Below are 17,530 nucleotides of genomic sequence, written 5' to 3'. Positions count from 1 at the left end.
GTGGAGAGGAGGTGGAGTGTTATTTAAGAGGCAGATGGCAGAGAGGTGGGGAATGAAGATGAATGGGCATTGAGAGGGCTAAGCTGGTGCTGCTGGTGAGGCTGGGCAGAGGGAAGTAATTAGCTGTGTTTGCTCTGGGAGGCTGGCAGAAAAAAGAGGAGGCCTGCAGTGACAAAGCTGAAGCTTTATTAGTCAACAGGGCTGTGTCTGACGATGCCAGCGGGGGTGGGGGTTGGTGGAGGTGGCAGGGGCCAGCGACCTTCCGGGACCTCTCTGGTCTAAACACACCGGGGGGCCCGCTCCGCTACGGGGGCGCCCCGTGCCCTTCATTTCTTTTTCTTTCTTTTTTTTGGGAGGGTTGAGGGACGAGCGAGGGAGGCCGAGTGTGTGAGTTGGCACCGCGGTTGGTTGCGAAAGCCTATGATGGATCGCACCGGGGCACACAGTCCGCACCCCAAAAGCACGGGGCACTTGTTAAGTATCTGCAGCTTGCTCTCTCACACAGTCTATCGGCATCACCCTAGTCTTTCCCAACGACTCCATCTCTCTCTCTCACACACACACACACACACACTAGGGATGGGACGATAAGCGATATTATCGTTTATCGTGATAAAAAACACTCATGATAATCATATTGTGGAGATTTAATACATTGTGATATCGTCCTCCGTCATGCACTGGGATCAATTCACCTTTTATTTGCCGAGCTGCATATCCGGTACCGCTTAAACCCTCTATAATCGGTAAAAGGTACTTATAATATACATACTTGATACAGTCTTTTTTTCACTCTCTATCAAATGTCATTGCCAAAAAATAGCCGATCTACAAGCTCACAAGGCGTCGCGTTGTGAGCTTGTAGATCAGCTATTTTTTGGCAAATGTTCCGCCCCAGGATAATGGATTTTGATTATCGCGATAATATCATAAATCGCGATTTCTTTTGACACAATAATCGTGACATGACATTTTCATATCGTCCCATCCCTAACTAACACACACACACACACACACACACACACACACACACACACACACACACACACACACACACACACACACACACACACACACACACACACACACACACACACACACACACACACACATCTCGGGCTCTCTCCTCGCGCCGCTATCTCTTCTTCCCCCTCTCCCATCATTCTTTTGTTTGACCCTCTCCTCTAACTACTCCTTCCTTCACGCCTCACACCATTCCTTTCCCCCTCCCTCCCAACTCCTCTTTATCTGTCGCTCTCCTCCCACCATTTGCCCTCCCCCTCTTCTCCGCTCTCCAATCTAATTTCAGATAAGTCACAGCAGAACGGCGGAGCACAGCCCCTTTATCACTGCCATCGGTGATGTGGGTGGATTGAGTGCGAGTCATTTTATACATGCATGCCTGTGCCCAGGCCATAGGGATTCTAAATTACAAGCAATATAAAGGTAATAGGGTTACAGCTTAATTTTTTAAGTGCCACGCTAATGATCATAGAAAGACCTCTGACAAGACCGGAACACCACTGTTTATCTTTGCACCAGCTATGCCTCCATCCTCTCCACGAGAATGAATAATGCAAGACAACCTGTAATTGTACTGTAATTAGAATGCCAACGGCGGGTTACGCACAACCACACACACACAGGCACAGCATACACGGGCACATGCACACCAACACACCATCAAGGTCACACGAAGGTGAAGGAGGGCCTCTGGAGAAGCTCCGTTGACGGACACCATAAAAAGCAGGACATGAGAGATGTCAAAGGGAGTTTAAGCGGAGTGCGGTTAAGCTGGAGGAGGAGGCGCAGAGCGTTTAATGTGATTTTCAATGGCAGATAAACAGAGCTCAGCGTGCTTGTGGACAGCATTTGGAACCTTTTATATTTATGCATTCATGCTTTACCATGGTTAACAGGCCTGAGAACCTGGCGGAAGGAGCCTGGACTGATGATCTGCTGCTGGCCATCTGTGGGGGAGAGCAGTGGACACACACTCAGAGAGATCCACGGACGGAGGGGGAAACGGAAGCAGGCCACAGGCCGTATACCCATGGCTGGTGTTGTTTTTGAAAGCAAATTTTGATTTAGTTTTAGTCATAGTCTTTTGAATAATTTCATTTAGTCATAATTTAGTCACCTGAAAAGTTTTAGTTTTAGTAAAATTTTAGTCGACTAAATATAAGATTTTAGGCGACTAAATCTACAGTTGATTTTGTCAAATAAAATGTATTTTGGCAGGCCTTGATGGCATCGTAATGACTGATTTTACACTTGATTGCGTGCTGAAAATAGCCGATCTACAAGCTCACAGAGCTTGTAGATCTGCTATTTTCAGCACGCAACACCTGAGAGCAACCAAACATAAAATGACTCTCTTCAGCACTAGTCCCTCCCTAACATTTTAGTCTACTTTTTATTTTGTTGACGAAATTGTCAATATATTTAGTCTTAGTTTTAGTCAGTTTTAGTTTTTATTTCGTTTTCGTCAGTGAATAAAATGCAGTCGACAACATTTTTCGTCATAGTTTTAGTCAACGAAATCAACACTGGGTCTGGGGAGAGCAGTGGACAGTCTGGACACACAAACACTCAGAGAGATCCCAAAGATCTTCCACGGTCGGAGGGGGAAAGGAGGCAGGCGACAGGCCGTATGCCCATGGCTGTATGTTTAGAAGTGTCTTTAAGGCTTCGTAATGCTGCCGCGTTAGACAGCACGGAGGCAAGACGAGTAACAAGAGTTCCCTTCTGTGTGAAAGCAGGTGTCTAATACACACGGTGGTACCCAGGTAGGGGTGTCTGTGTGTGTGCGCGTGTGTGTGCGCACGTGTGTGTGTGTGTAGGCAAAGACTACAAGACTCACCTTTTGGTCTCGGCGCTCTCTTCCTGCGGTCTCTGAATGCAGCGCCCGACTGTAGGGCCTCCAGCAAACTATCCATCACTCCTGTCTCATCATTCTCTGGAAAGAGAGAGAGAGAGAGAGAGAGAGAGAGAGAGAGAGAGAGAGAGAGAGAGAGAGAGAGAGAGAGAGAGAGGGGAGATAGAAATGGAAAATGGGGAAAAACATCAGATAAGGTGAAATTTATATAAGTCACGAGGGTTGCCATAGCAATTGGTACGATTAGAGGCATGCGGCAGTGGGCCGCGGTATTACCAGTTAATAGCAAGCGATTTGGAAAGCAGGCCAGCTGTTAACTGGCACATACATCTTCCACACGCCTCCATTAGCCCTGCAGCCAGTGTCCACTATATCTGACTTAGGTGCTGCGGTTGACCACTAACACATTGAATATTGAGGCAATTAACCTTGGTCGTGAATTTTAATAAAGGGAAAAGTGTAGTGACCTAAGGAGTGGCAGACAAACACAGTCGGTCAGAAGGTATGGGATTATTAGTGTGGTTGCTATAGGCATCACACAATTGTGAGAATTTGCCGGCAAAGTGAACCTGCTTGTTGTTAACCTTTGCACAACAGAAAAGTCATGCTTCACATGACGTCACAATATATAATATAAGTCAGGGGTCTTCAACAGGGGGTCCTGGACCCCTAGGGGGTCCTCAGAGTTAATGTACTAAAGGGGGTCCTCCAAATCTTCCAATCCTTTTTATATTAACAACTTGAACCCTAGTGTCCATATTCTGAGAACTGTAAAAGAAGCAGATCTACAAGCTCACAACTTGTAGATCAGCTATTTCCGGCAAAGAGGTTTGATGTAGAGGGGAAAAAGAGCAGACTAAGTACAGAGTAATAGGTCCACGTTCATTAGGTAATGACGGCTCAAGTGGTTAAATACCTGAAAACACAAATTGAATCCAAAATACACTGACGATTGTGCAGTGACTGTCAAACGATGAAACTATATGGAATCTATGAAAAAGGTTGTGGGGGGTCCCTGCTTCATCGTTCTCTCAACTAAGGGGTCCTTCGCCTGAAAACGTTGAAGGCCCCTGATATAAGTGGTAAGACGGAATTCAATTCCCAGTGGATTCCTCGAGACTCAAGCACACTTGCAAGTTCCTAGAATTTCACCTTTCTAGTTATTAGTTTTAAAGGCTTTCTAGTGTTTTTATATGATATAAAAACACACACGTAACACACCATGGGTCTCCAACATAGTAAACCAAGTATCTACCACTAATCCAAAGAGGAATTCCCACTTGGGCCAGAGGAGATATTGGGCTTATAAGCTTAAGGTCATATAGAAGCATGAGAGAGAGAGCTGAACAAATAAAAAATAAATGCATTGATAAATAGAGAGGGAAAAAAAGTGTTGCTGACATTTAAATCATGCCCTGTGCTGGCAGTGGCTGAGGAACCTGGCCCTGGCACCTGAGGCAGAATGATAAACCTGGCCAGTGATTTGCAGTGGAAACAGCCTTCAATGGATGGGGGGGGGGGGGATAAACGCGTACAAGGAAATGTTCAGGGACATATACAGGATAAACTGTCAGGCAAAAGTTTATGTTGTAGCTAGTTGTCATGTACAAGGAGTGGTGTAAGTTTGTAGCCTTTCCAGCATTCCTATTTAACTGATAAAGCGGCTTTTACAAACCATCACAAAGAATGGAATATCTTACAATAAACGCGAGAAATCTGTGAGTCCGTCTGTCCCACCGGCTTCAGATTCGGCACGCGCGTTCCCCGCCGCGGAGTGCAGTGCCGGGCCTCGACCCGACCCGTTTCCCTTCATTATTCAGTCTGAACTCGCTTCCCCCCAGGGCGATTGCAGGGATGGGCGTTGCCAAAAAGAGGCAGTCTTCAGCGATTGGTTCACCGACCAACACATGACTGGCTGGCTAGTGGCTAGCCTGTTGCTTGCTAGTGCTAACCAAAGAAACAGTCAGAATAGGAGCACTACGAACTAGTAATCAAACACAACATAACATGCCTGCTACTGGTGTTTCATAGCGAGATCGATACTATCGCATTTTACCGCAATTTACCGCGACGCGATGCGCGGTACGGTACGGCGGCGGCGCTGGTGTACTTGGAAACACACATGAGTTCTGGGAAACCCCCACCCACACTGATCACAAGACGCTGATTCACGACGCTGATTCGTCGATCGGATTTTCAACCGAGGAAGGACTCTTCAATGAGAGCACTTCTAGACCCCTGAATCGCCAAAACAAAAAAATTAAAGGGGTGTGGCTAGCGATTCAGGGTCTGGAACTAGGCTAGACATCGGGCTGTTCCGGAGGAAATCGGCGCAAGCGCTGACTCATTGTGACAGACATCACTTCATAAAAGGCTCTGACATCACGTACGCCACATGAGTCAACAAAAAATCTCTGTGAGTGTGTATGTATGTATGTAATCTGCATATCTCGAGAACCGATTTTCCGGATCCGGCGCGAAAGGTTCGGATTCTCCGTATGCGAAGCTGATGTCTGACATCAGGGTTTTCCGGAACCGGCACTGTATCTGCAAAGATCTCCATATATGGGCATAAAATGGACGCAGACAGACTGATACAGATATCTCCACATATGGGCATGAATGGACACAGGCAAACAGATGGTCAAAATGGGTCCTATGACAACAGGTATAATGGGGTTTGCATTAAAGGGGGAACCGGCACTGTGTCTGCAACCCAGTCGGAGGCACAGACAGATACAGAGATCTCCATGATGGGTATAAAGGGACACAGACAGACAGATACAGAGATCTCCATATATGGGCATAATGGATGCAGACAGACAGATATCTCCATATATATATGGGCATAATTGGACACAGGCAAACAGATGGTCAAAACGGATCCTATGACAACAGGTATAATAGAGTTTGCATTAAAGGGCGGGGCATTCAATCCCTATTGACATCGTTTCCGAGTTGGCTAGGTCGGCGATTAGACGCTGGGCCGCCCGAGCTCCTAGTTCTTTCTGATGAGAATATAAACCCCAGGACAAAAATCCACTCGTCCTAGACAATTTGCCTCCTGGCCCCCAAACTGTGGAATAGAATCCCTGTCGCACTTAGAACTACAGACTCACTCCCTAGCTTCCGCCGTGGACTGAAGACTCACCTCTTCAGACTCCACCTAAACCCATTGCACTACTGTAACACTCCCCCTTCCCTCAATGACTATACATGAAGCTTGATTTTAGAAGTTTTTTACTGATTAGGTGCGTGGTCTACCTATGTTATTGTTTTTCTAGATTGATATTCTTTGTTATATTGTTGTAAATGTAATGACATATTATCTTGCTTATTATAGTGATATCTATTACCTACTTATTGTAAGTCACTTTGGATTAAAAGTGTCGGCTTAATGCCTAAACTGTAAACTGTAATGGGCAGGCTGTTTGCTGCCAGGCTATTGAGAAGTGGTTAAAATACCGTAATCATGAAATACTTCAGTTGCAGGCTTTCAACTACATGGGTGTGCATGCAATCAATGTATATCCACATCTTGCCAAAACCATCACTTTTAACGTGACTCGCTGCTCTATTCAAAGGCACACCTTCTACACAAATTGTCAATGTTATTCCATCCATTTGTAACTCAGGGAGTATAAAAAGCTACATTTGTACACTGTCTCTTATATTAACATAGAACATTTTTAAAGTGTAGAGCGCAGAGGCAGATGGATGAATGTTCAAATCATTGCTTTCAGCGTTGATGGAAAACGTGTTGTGCGTCCACCAAATCTAACATGAATTCCACGTCTTGCCCCACCAACTCCCTGCGCTTTCGTCGTCCTGCAGTTGTTGCTGCGAATAGCTGCTACACACCCCATCTTCATTGGCCCCAATTTAAAGCAAGCTGTGGCCTCAGCCGTGGTGTGATTGCCTGGTCCTGCCATTGATTTAGTGAGAGACAGCAGGACATTGCTCTGATTGAAGCAGTGTGTGTTTTTCTCACTCCTTACAATTCTTTGTCAAACCCCAGTGAAACACAGTCACAGGCCTAACCACACCTACATGGTAAATAACAGTGGACGTGTGTGTGTGTGTGTGTGTGTGTGTGTGTGTGTGTGAGTTTGTCTAGCTATACTTATGGGGACTAAACACGCATGTTCACACAGTCACCTGCAGGGGACCTCTGACAGTGTGGGGACAAAATAGTAGGTCCCCACAACGGTTAGGGTTAGGTTTAGGGTTAGGGTTAAAACCTTGTCCAAAACCGTTCGTGATGTACTATTTATCATTTTAACTCAGTCGGTGCCATATTTAAAGTGGGATGACCTCTTATATTGCCGGTTCGCCAACAAAGGGTTAAAAAAATAGTGTGCACGCTGGTGCACACATTCGTGCACAGATCATGCACTATGCATGTGCATGCTTTTCACAGCTTTCAAACAAAAAAATCCGCTTGGAAATCCGTTCAGGCATTCAGGAGAAAGGAGCCCTTATGTTTTCTTCAAATGTAAACAAACATGGCTGCCATGTTTGAAAGATGGGGTTGGTGTGGGGGTTAAACATGCAATTTCGCGATCGCGATCATGCCTAGTACACTGTTGGAGGTCCAAAATTTTTTTTTTCAATTTTTTTTTTTTTTTTTAATTATAAAAAAAAAAGACGTTCAGAAGACGTCTGGCAGGGAGGTCCATAGTGAAAAAGACGTTTTAAAGACGTTTTTATCATAGAAACTTCTTTTTTGGCAGGGTATGAGTTAAAAATGATTTAAACTAGTGAAAATAGCCGATCTACGAGCAAACAACACCTCACACCACAATGCGTTGTGTACTTGTAGATCTGCTATTTTCACTAGTTTTGTGCGACAGCCTAGTATGATGAAGCACGGCTTTCCTTACGAAAAAAAAAAACATACACATTTGAAACTTGGAGATACAAGGTTTCCGCCCGACGCTATTGGACATTGATAATTTGACTGTGTGTGCATGCAAAGCAGTGGGAAGATCAAACATGAATATGGAAAAACCTTTTGTCATTTTCATTCTGTACCGACGACAAGCGTTGAATGTATTCATTGAATTCAATTAGATCATTAATCAAACTGATAATTCACTATGGGTGGTAGAGTTTCCACAAACTGACACTCGCGTTTCTACTGCTACGTTGCGAAAGCGGACCCTGATATCCATGCAATCTACAGCAGCACTTGGAAGAAATGAACACCTGCTTCTCCCAGACGCTGTATTACAGACACAATTGCCTTCACCACATCGACCAGCAGCCATGATATAAAGGTTTAGCAGGGAGTGGACATTACGCTTCTGCCATATATTTGCGGGCCAACATCAGAGTGCCCGAAATTAATTTCTCCCGCTTCACCAGCACAAGATTCTAGTAGTGCACCTTAGTGAATAAGGAAAGCCACTACTTGTCATGTTCAAGTAAAACATAAATGTCTTAGTAAATTTACACCTGGGGATAATACTTCTGCTACCATTCCATCCCCATGTCTTATTGCTTGCAGGTTATGCACTGACAGGAAATGTCCATTTTGAATATTCACCAACCGTGATCACACGTGTCACACGGGTCTGTCTTATTTTCTCACTCTCAAAAAGCACCTGCAATGTAGTGCATTTGAAACTACATTGCAGTGCACATCATGGGGTGATCACTGCTTGTCTCCTAAGAATTGTTTTATTTTAAGCTTTGTTTATTTTCTGTTTATTTCGTTGCTGAGTGAGGTCAGCAGACAAAGTGAAGTGAGTGAGATGAAAAAAAAAAAACTGGGTGAAATGTGCCAATCTCAACAGGAAACATCGGTATCAGTTATTCCTTAATGTCAACTGTACATTATCGGTGAAAGACACCGATAATCAATGTTACTCAGCTCACACAGTAACATTATTTTCTTATCTTACTTCATCAAGTCAAATTCCTTTTGAAATTTACCAAATGTTCTATCCCTCTAGGCTATTTGCTCGTCTTATCAACCACATTTACTGCATGGAGCAGCTCCATCCATCACACCTCAATGAAACACCAATTTTCGTGGTTGCAAATGGACGCTTTGTCACCCAAGTGAAGCATGATGTCCCTCATCTGAATGTGTGTGTGTGTGTGTGTGTGTGTGTGTTGCACTAGAGTTTACCTGAGCCAGACAGTGTTGTCTATATGAATAAATATTAATGATGACTGAGTTAGCCGTCTCTGTCGCTGTCACCCTCCATCCTCCTGTGGGGGATAAATCGCTCCTGGATTGGCTGTTTCCCAGATTCTTTATCGGGCCTACCTACCCTGTCAGTTGCCCCCAGGCTCTCCTCAATCTCCGTCAATCTGAATCTCCTCCGATGGTGAGGCCTATTACCTGCGACTGCTGCTGCCAAGCCTTCACAACGGGGCCTGCTAACCCTAGCGGTTGATCTCCTCCTCTCCCTGCGCAGGGTTCCACGGCGGGGCCGTGTCTCACCCTCGCCTACACTGGCAGTCATCTTCACAGTGACGCCTGTGGCCTTCTCTTCTCCTGCTCTGCCAGACAATCCCAAGCTGTGCGGTGGGGATTATCCGTGCTGCAGCCATCCTTCCTACACTCCTGTATCCAGGGCACAGAGTCCCCAGAGTGGAGGGCCGCTGTTCCACTGGCACCCTACTGCCAGGCTGCCCCCACAACCACAAGCGCTCGCACTGTGGCTGTATCATGGCCTACTTCACTGCCAGCCCAGCCCGCCAGCAACATTTTTCATAATAAAAAAGAAAAGCAATGTTTTTTCTAAGTCATTTCATGAATAAATAAAATACTTTTCTAAGAAATTCCATAAATTAGAAAACAAATGTTAAAGAAGTAGTGAAAATAGCCGATCTACAAGCTCACAATGCTGCATAAAGCGATGCGTTGAGCTTGTAGAACTTCTGTTTTGACTAGTTTAGGTCCCGGGTAAACGTCTAATTTCTCTTTTGGGTCACATGCTAAAACGTTTGGGAACCACTGGTGTACAGAGTCAAATTAACAGTGTTAATATTTAACAATTTAAGCCCTGTTAAAAAAAAAAGAAAAACATCTAAAAAATCTTTCAACATGTTGCACAGTGTTGAACATGTGCTTTTTGCCTATACTGACATGCCCAAAATAGGGCTGCCAGGGTTGAGGTGGCGGATGAATGGATGAATTAACGCTGAGGAGTTTCACAAGTATGTATGTGGGCTTTTTCATTTGCAGGAGTTGTTCTTCTCCTCCATTCGAAACAGACCTAGTTCTTCATCATTACGCAGAGCAGGCAGGCAGCAAACATTTCTGAGGAAAACCAACGCTCCTCGACGTCCAAATATGTCTCCACTGCTGTGGCAATTCATCACAGGCGGCGGCAAGCGTTCCGCTCCCCACAACACACACAGACAAAATGACACACACACACACACACACACACACACACACACACACACACACACACACACACACACACACACACACACACACACACACACACACACACACACACACACACACACACACACACACACACAGCAGATCAATCTCTTGCAACCTGCAGTGTGTGTCTGTGTGTGTAGAACTCCGTTTGACTCCAACCCAGGAGAACATAAAACACTCACTCAGCCTTAGGGGGTGAAAGGAGAAAAAAACAACAACAGCTAAAACTCACTAAGATCTCCCAACTCAGAATCATATGGAAGCACAGAAACAGTCCAATTTCTTACATAAATCATAACCACTGACGGGCACATACATGTGCTTTATAGAACAATATTGAAAGATACTCCTTCAGACACCCACATAGAAAGATACTCTTTCAGACACCCACCCACCCACCCCCACACACACACACACACACACACACACACACACACACACACACACACACACACACACACACACACACACACACACACACACACACACACACACACACACATACACACACACACACACACACACAAATCATGACATATTTATATCCACTAACCACGATTGCCATAAAATCACAGATATCACATTGATGGCAGTGCACAAACTAAAGCAGAGATGTTATTAAAAGTAATAGCTGTGAAACAGGCTCAGAAGAGCTGGCATTGAGGACGAGGTGGAAGAGGGCACAGAAGGAAGGAAGATAGGGACGGAGGGAAGTGCGGAGGTGGAGGAAGATGCAGATGACGAGGAAGAGAAAGAGGAGTATTTCCAGCTTTGAAGCTAGAATTATACTGAATGATACTTTGATGTGCACAATGAGTTTGCCTCTCTTCTATGTTGCCGCACCTGGGACCAGAGCTCTCATTACAAGTGTGCAGAACACACCCCAACAACACTCTCACATCCTCAGACAAACACGCGCACACACACACACACACACACGCACACACGCACACGCACGTATACACACAACTAGGTTCACGTGTGCATAGACACTTTGATAACATGACGACAAGCTGCTGAACTACCCCAGGCCTCTGTGATGTCTATTTAGGGAATAATAAGGTTTCGGTATCCGCCTCATGTTCACATCCTCCCACATGTCAGTCTACTGTGTCAACTCCACGTTCCAAGTTTCAGCACGGTGAACGAAAACAAAAAAAGCCTGGTTTATACTTTGTCATACAACAGTAGGGTCTGGAGTGTTAGTCCTCTATACTTAATAAAATGAGGTCTAATAACGGCTTCATGGGGACCTCGGATTTCACATCTCGGACGTCAGTCTATTAACATCTGACATATCTAAGACATACAATATGACTACACATTTGAGTTTCATTCTGCCTTTGACTTCCACTGTGAAATCCAAGTTAAATATTTCCAAAAATGTCATCTAAGTGAAATAATAATGCATACAGATCAATCTCAGAAACTTAGAATATTTTGTAAAAGTAAAGATTCTTGAAACTTTCATAATATTTCCTGAAACGTTCATATATTCTGCATATTCAGTGAATTATTCCAAACCTTTTTTTTAAATAAAAATGTTGAATTTTTATGGCATACAGCTCATGAATATCAAAAGTCCATGTTCATAAATATTACAATATTACACTAGACTAGACCACTCAAAACAAGGATTTATATTAGAGAAATGTCAACCTTCTGAAGTAAGAGTTGCTTGAAGTCCAGTGGGAAGTTTCTGAAGTCAGTTTTTTACACAATATTCAAATTTTCTAAGATTGATCTGTACATGTTAGTAATAGGGCAGTGTGCACAATAAATGTCAATGCGGAATGGTCCAGCAGTTTGCGAGGCTAGCCCCGGACACAAACGCACACACACAAACCCTGTCCTAGTTGGCTCTGCTCCCAAGGAGCGACGCCATGAAACCATTTGATGTCATCACAATTAATCAGTGCCCAAATATAAAAGGGATTGCGGATCAATGGATCTGAAATTATGAATTGACAAAATTGTGAGAAATATTAACGCAAATAAATAAAACCAAATCCAATGGATTCACTTCCTTGCTCTACTGGTAGCATGCGCAGCACAAGAGATCTGGCGCTCACTGTAGAGTCACACGTAGTGGACAAAATAAAGGGGAGTGCAAGGACCGCCACCTCAGCCTGTACTTCTCCGGCTGTCTCCCAGTGAAACTTCAATCGCCATCTTACTTAATCACAAGAGGCTAGGAGTGACGTTTTCCATTGTCGAGGCAAACAGGCTGCCTGCGTATCAAGTGACTAACCGTGTATTCAGACCAGCGCTAATGCCCCCAGATACTTCACTCAACGGGGTGAACGCTTATCGTCAAGTCACTGACCTAGCGGTACCTCTGCCTGGTGGAGATGGGGCGGGCCCATCTCCCTCAGCAGAGTAAAAACAAAGCGGGGTCAACTTGGCTTTCAGATTGAAATGCTGAGGACGGCGAAAATGAGGTGCCAGGGATAAAAGGGGTACAAGTCTGTCACCTTGGCTGAGCCATGTTGACATGCACAGGGGAAATAGCAGAATAGAGAATACATGACCTCTTTCAATTTAGCGGTCATTTCTAAGCAGCCATTCAGCACATCATGAATAAAGCCACCGAGAGAACCGCTGTTCATGCAGCTGCATGGTCAGGTGACGACAACATGGAAGAGGAGTTGAGCTTTAGCAGCATTTTGCTGTATTTCTTTTTTCCCCTCATTGTTTTTTGCACGTCCTTCACTGTCTCTCTCCTCTGTACCGTGTTCACATCTTTGCATGCAGGGGTGCGTCTCGAGCTGTTCCTCTATTTGACGTCTTAATAGTTCATCGCTTGTAGCCATGTAGGGAATGTTAAATAAAGCTCTGATGTGTAATTTGTCGCTCCACAAACATTCTTGCTCCCGGCCTACCCTGGGAGTTAATACAACAGATTTGTCATACACAAGGCAGGCAGGCACTGCTGGTGCAGGAGGAGGAGGTGGAGGAAGAGAAAAAAAGAAACACCTATTCAATCTGAATTTCAATCTCTCCATAGGGCTCTATGCAAATGCATGCACGCTCTCTCACAGATTACCACACGACGCTGTGTGGCAGCCGGAGACGCGTACACTTTTATCGCGCAGGTGGGGAAGCATGCAGTCGGTTGGCAGGCGAGGCTGATCTGGAAGAGAATGCTATGAACCTGAGAGGAATCTCAGAACCATGGCGACTGTGGACTGAAAGCAAAATCTTTACCTAATATATATATATATATATATATATATATATATATATATATATATATATATATATATACATATACATATACACATACATACATACATACACACACCGGTATATATATATAGAAATATATATATATACATACATACACCGGTATATAAATATATATATTGCATAAAGGTACTGTATATATAAATAAGTTAATTATTTTTCATGACACACACACACAGACACGCACACACGCGTCCTTCCCCATCTCTCATTGCTGTGCCCTTCAGCATAATGTGGATATGCAGTCTCTCTGGGGCTTTTTAGGGAATTGATGGATAATCAGATGATTACAGAGAAAATCTCCATTGAGGACAATCCTGCCTGACAAACAAAGAGAAAGCTCTTTGGTTAATAAATAGGCAGTCAGTGTGTGTGCGTGTGCATGCGCGCATGCGTGCGCAAGTGTTTGAGTGACAGAGACTAGGAGAAAAAGAGTGAAAGGGAAAGAGAGTCAGGGAGAGTATGAAATAAGAGAGGAACTGTGACTCACGTCCAGGCATGGTGGCTAAATGCCAAATCAGTCACTCATTATTTTTGATCTCATCTCTCTCTCTCTCTCTGTGTGTGTGTGTGTGTGTGTGTGTGTGTGTGTGTGTGTGTGTGTGTGTGTGTGTGTGTGTGTGTGTGTGTGTGTGTGTGTGTGTGTGTGTGTGTGTGTGTGTGTGTGTGTGTGTGTGTGTGTGTGTGTGTGTGTGTGTGTGTGTCCTACAGGGACAGGGATTTCAGAGGTTTCCCCTAGAGCGTTATCTTAATTTGAACATATCGTTGCTGTCGAGCGGAAAACTTGTAACTCCACCAATATTTAAAGTGGTGGTGCCATAGTTTTGTACCTTTTCTGTTTTGTGTGTGTCTAAGGAGTTAACACCAGTAAGACTCCCTAATCGGGAGATAAGCGACCGTTGGTCGCTTATCTCCACAAATAGGCCAAAAGTTTGTTTTACCAATTATCAAGACATACGGGCAGTTGACAGTTTGCCATGGTTACTCATTGAAGTTGAATCTCCATATATGGAGATAACCTACACATCACACTAAGTCTGACCTCACCAGCCCATATTTGGGCATGAGCAACTTATGTCTCCATATATGGAGATATGATGACATCACACAGTCCTCAGCCGATGATGTGGCGTGATGTCATACAATACACAAACGAGCCCTACAGTATAAAGGGGCAATTCTTGCCAGGAAAGAAGCATTTCTTCGACTCAGACCTTATCGCCAGGGTTGGCTTATAGCAGCTGTCGGTAGGACCATATATGGATTCTGTTAGTGTGGATCTCCTAACAGGGCATCATCTGGGATACAATCCCTTTTATGCCCATATATGGAGATCCCTAACAGAATCCCTTTCATGCCCATATATGGAGATCCCTAACAGAATCCCTTTTATGCCCATATATGGAGATCCCTAACAGCATCCCTTTTATGCCCATATATGGAGATCACTAACAGCTAACAGAATCCCTTTTATGCCCATATATGGAGATCCCTAACAGAATCCCTTTTATGCCCATATATGGAGATCCCTAACAGAATCCCTTTTATGCCCATATATGGAGATCCCTAACAGAATCCCTTTTATGCCCATATATGGAGATCCCTAACCAAATCCCTTTTATGCCCATATATGGAGATCCCTAACAGAATCCCTTTTATGCCCACATATGGAGATCCCTAACAGAATCCCTTGTATGCCCATATATGGAGATCCTTAACAGAATCCCTTTTATGCCCATATATGGAGATCCCTAACAGAATCCCTTTTATGCCCATATATTATGGAGAAATCCCTGCTCTGAGTATCTGACATCAGTGTGATGTCACCTGTTTATGCCCATATATGGAGATCCCTGCTCTGCGTATCTGGTTGCTATGGTAAACAGTTGGTTGCTAGGGTAAAAAAACATGGTTGCTATGGTAAACAGTTGGTTGCTAGGGTAAACAGTTGGTTGCTAGGGTAAAACCATGGTTGCTAAGGTGGTTGCTAACGTACACTAACAAACCAGCAACAACAGACTGTTGCCACAGCAACGTACACAAAGGTTTGTGTACACATGTGGTGTGATGTCATACTGATGCGGAGATATGAGCAGGGCAAAGGTGTGACGTGTGACGTGTGACCGACGGACGGACGGACGGACGGACGGACGGACGGACGGTGGAGGTTTTCATAGTAAACTGCTCCCTGACGGTCGCAATTACTCTAACAGACCCCCAGGTGTGGTATCGTCGCTGTCGAGCGGAAAACTTGTAACTCCATCAATATTTAAAGTGGTGGTGCCATAGTTTTGTACCTTTTCTGTTTTGTGTGTGTCTAAGGAGTTAACATTACTCTAACAGACCCCCAGGTGTGGTTATAATATGCAAATATGTCTTCCCTGTGTATTTTTGGTTTCTTCCTGAAAGCTGAAAGCCTCTGAGTCAAAAGGCCCAATTGAAATACACAAAATCACCACCTCCCCTTTTTATCATAAAACAACAGCTGTGGGTGTGGCTAGCTTCAGCTGGCTCACCACCCACCTGACAACCAGGCATACTTAATGAACAGGTGGGTGTGGCCACATAAAAACTTAATTTTAACACTTGTACACTTTAAAAAAAAAACATTACCAGGATGTTGGGTCGAAAGTGTTTAAAGTCATATATATGATACTGTATAATGTAAGCCTTTTTAAATATAATCTTGTCTGCCCCCGACACAGGTGCCTAATTGTACCGGGAATGTATTTATTAAGGTATTTTAACATGAATAAATACTGTTTCTGATGTTACTGTTTATGTGTTTTTGTGTTCCAAAATATCTTTGGGCGCTAGGACCCTACAATGCTCCCTTTTAAGCCATATTGAGGAGCTGCAGTGTGAGAAGTATCGCCAAAAACACTACTATACACAGTTTGATAGTGTCTGGTTTCATAAATGTTTAACCAATGAGGATTAGCATTAGGAGGATCCATATTAGACCCATTGGATCCAATATGGCTGGATCATGAAAACAGTAACAGACAGTAATACAAGGTCACCACCAGGGACGTGCAGAGAATGTTAGAGGGGCAGGGGCTGACATTTCTAAAGGGGTTTTTTAGTGAATATATCGAAAACAGCCGACCTCCAAGCTCACAGCGTTGTGAGCTTGGAGGTTGGCTATTTTTGGTGCTTGATACCACACTGAACTTAGCATAATCAAGTGAACACTGGGGATGTGGCTTAACGGCATGGATGTCTACACAGAGAGGGCAATTCCTTCAACATAAGAGTTTGGGCAAGGCAATTCTCTTTAATGCTGCCTTCAGGTATGGCATGCATTTCTTTCACCATAGTAAGAGGGCAGGGGCTCAAGCCCCCTTTGATGTTTGATGTGTGCACGTACCGGGTCACCGCCCAACAGTGACAATATCTAACTAGATTCCAAGCAGTGGTTAGGGTGAGGGCAGTGGGTCTCAACCTTTTTACACCAAGTACCACCTCAGAAAATATCTCTCTCTCTCCAAGTACCACCATAATAACTGATGTTAAAATACAGGTACGTCCAATCCTATTCAGCTATGCACAGTTAACACAGGAGGCCGATTTATTCCTTGTTTTTTGTTGCATTCCTAAGACAGTAATTTTATGACCATCGGCCACATTTAGCTACTACATTTGTGAACTTCTTGTTTAAACTGATGATATTTCTAATGTGATTGACCCATTCTCAAATCCTCTAATAACGGCTAGGTGTGCTGTCATGCTCATTTCAGCACGGCTAGAGAGCCTGCCCTATATCAACCAATTGCTTGTCAGAAGAACTACCTGTAGTATAATATAAATATCCACAGTCTCCACTTACAGTGTGTCTCACTTAATCCTTTTTGGGAGACTCCTCTGAGTACCACCAGAGGGGGGCCCATGTACCACCAGTGGTACATGTACCACAGGTTGAGAACCACTGGGTTAGGGTAACGTGATTATTTGAAAACTTTAGTTACTTGTCACTTTGCAGGTTTAAATTACAA

The 17,530-nt window shown here is 44.1% G+C and overlaps 1 protein-coding gene across 1 annotated transcript in view; it reads right to left on the bottom strand.

Moving 5' to 3' along the window:
• LOC308287880 (protein diaphanous homolog 3-like) overlaps window positions 1-17,530 on the bottom strand; it is a gene marked incomplete at its 5' end in the record, with an annotated part of 315,168 nt that overhangs the window by 77,902 nt on the left and 219,736 nt on the right. The window contains 2 exons of the mRNA XM_080729203.1: window positions 1,908-1,970; window positions 2,864-2,959. Coding sequence (XP_080585329.1) covers window positions 1,908-1,970; window positions 2,864-2,959 — 159 coding nt within the window. The remainder of the gene's footprint in view (window positions 1-1,907; window positions 1,971-2,863; window positions 2,960-17,530) is intronic.

Source organism: Nannobrachium achirus (genome assembly GCF_963921795.1).
Source record: "Nannobrachium achirus genome assembly, chromosome: 7".
In the NCBI taxonomy this organism is placed as follows: domain Eukaryota; kingdom Metazoa; phylum Chordata; class Actinopteri; order Myctophiformes; family Myctophidae; genus Nannobrachium; species Nannobrachium achirus.
The sequence above is the reverse complement of the archived record's forward strand: the minus strand, read 5'-3'. Positions and strand labels throughout refer to the sequence as shown.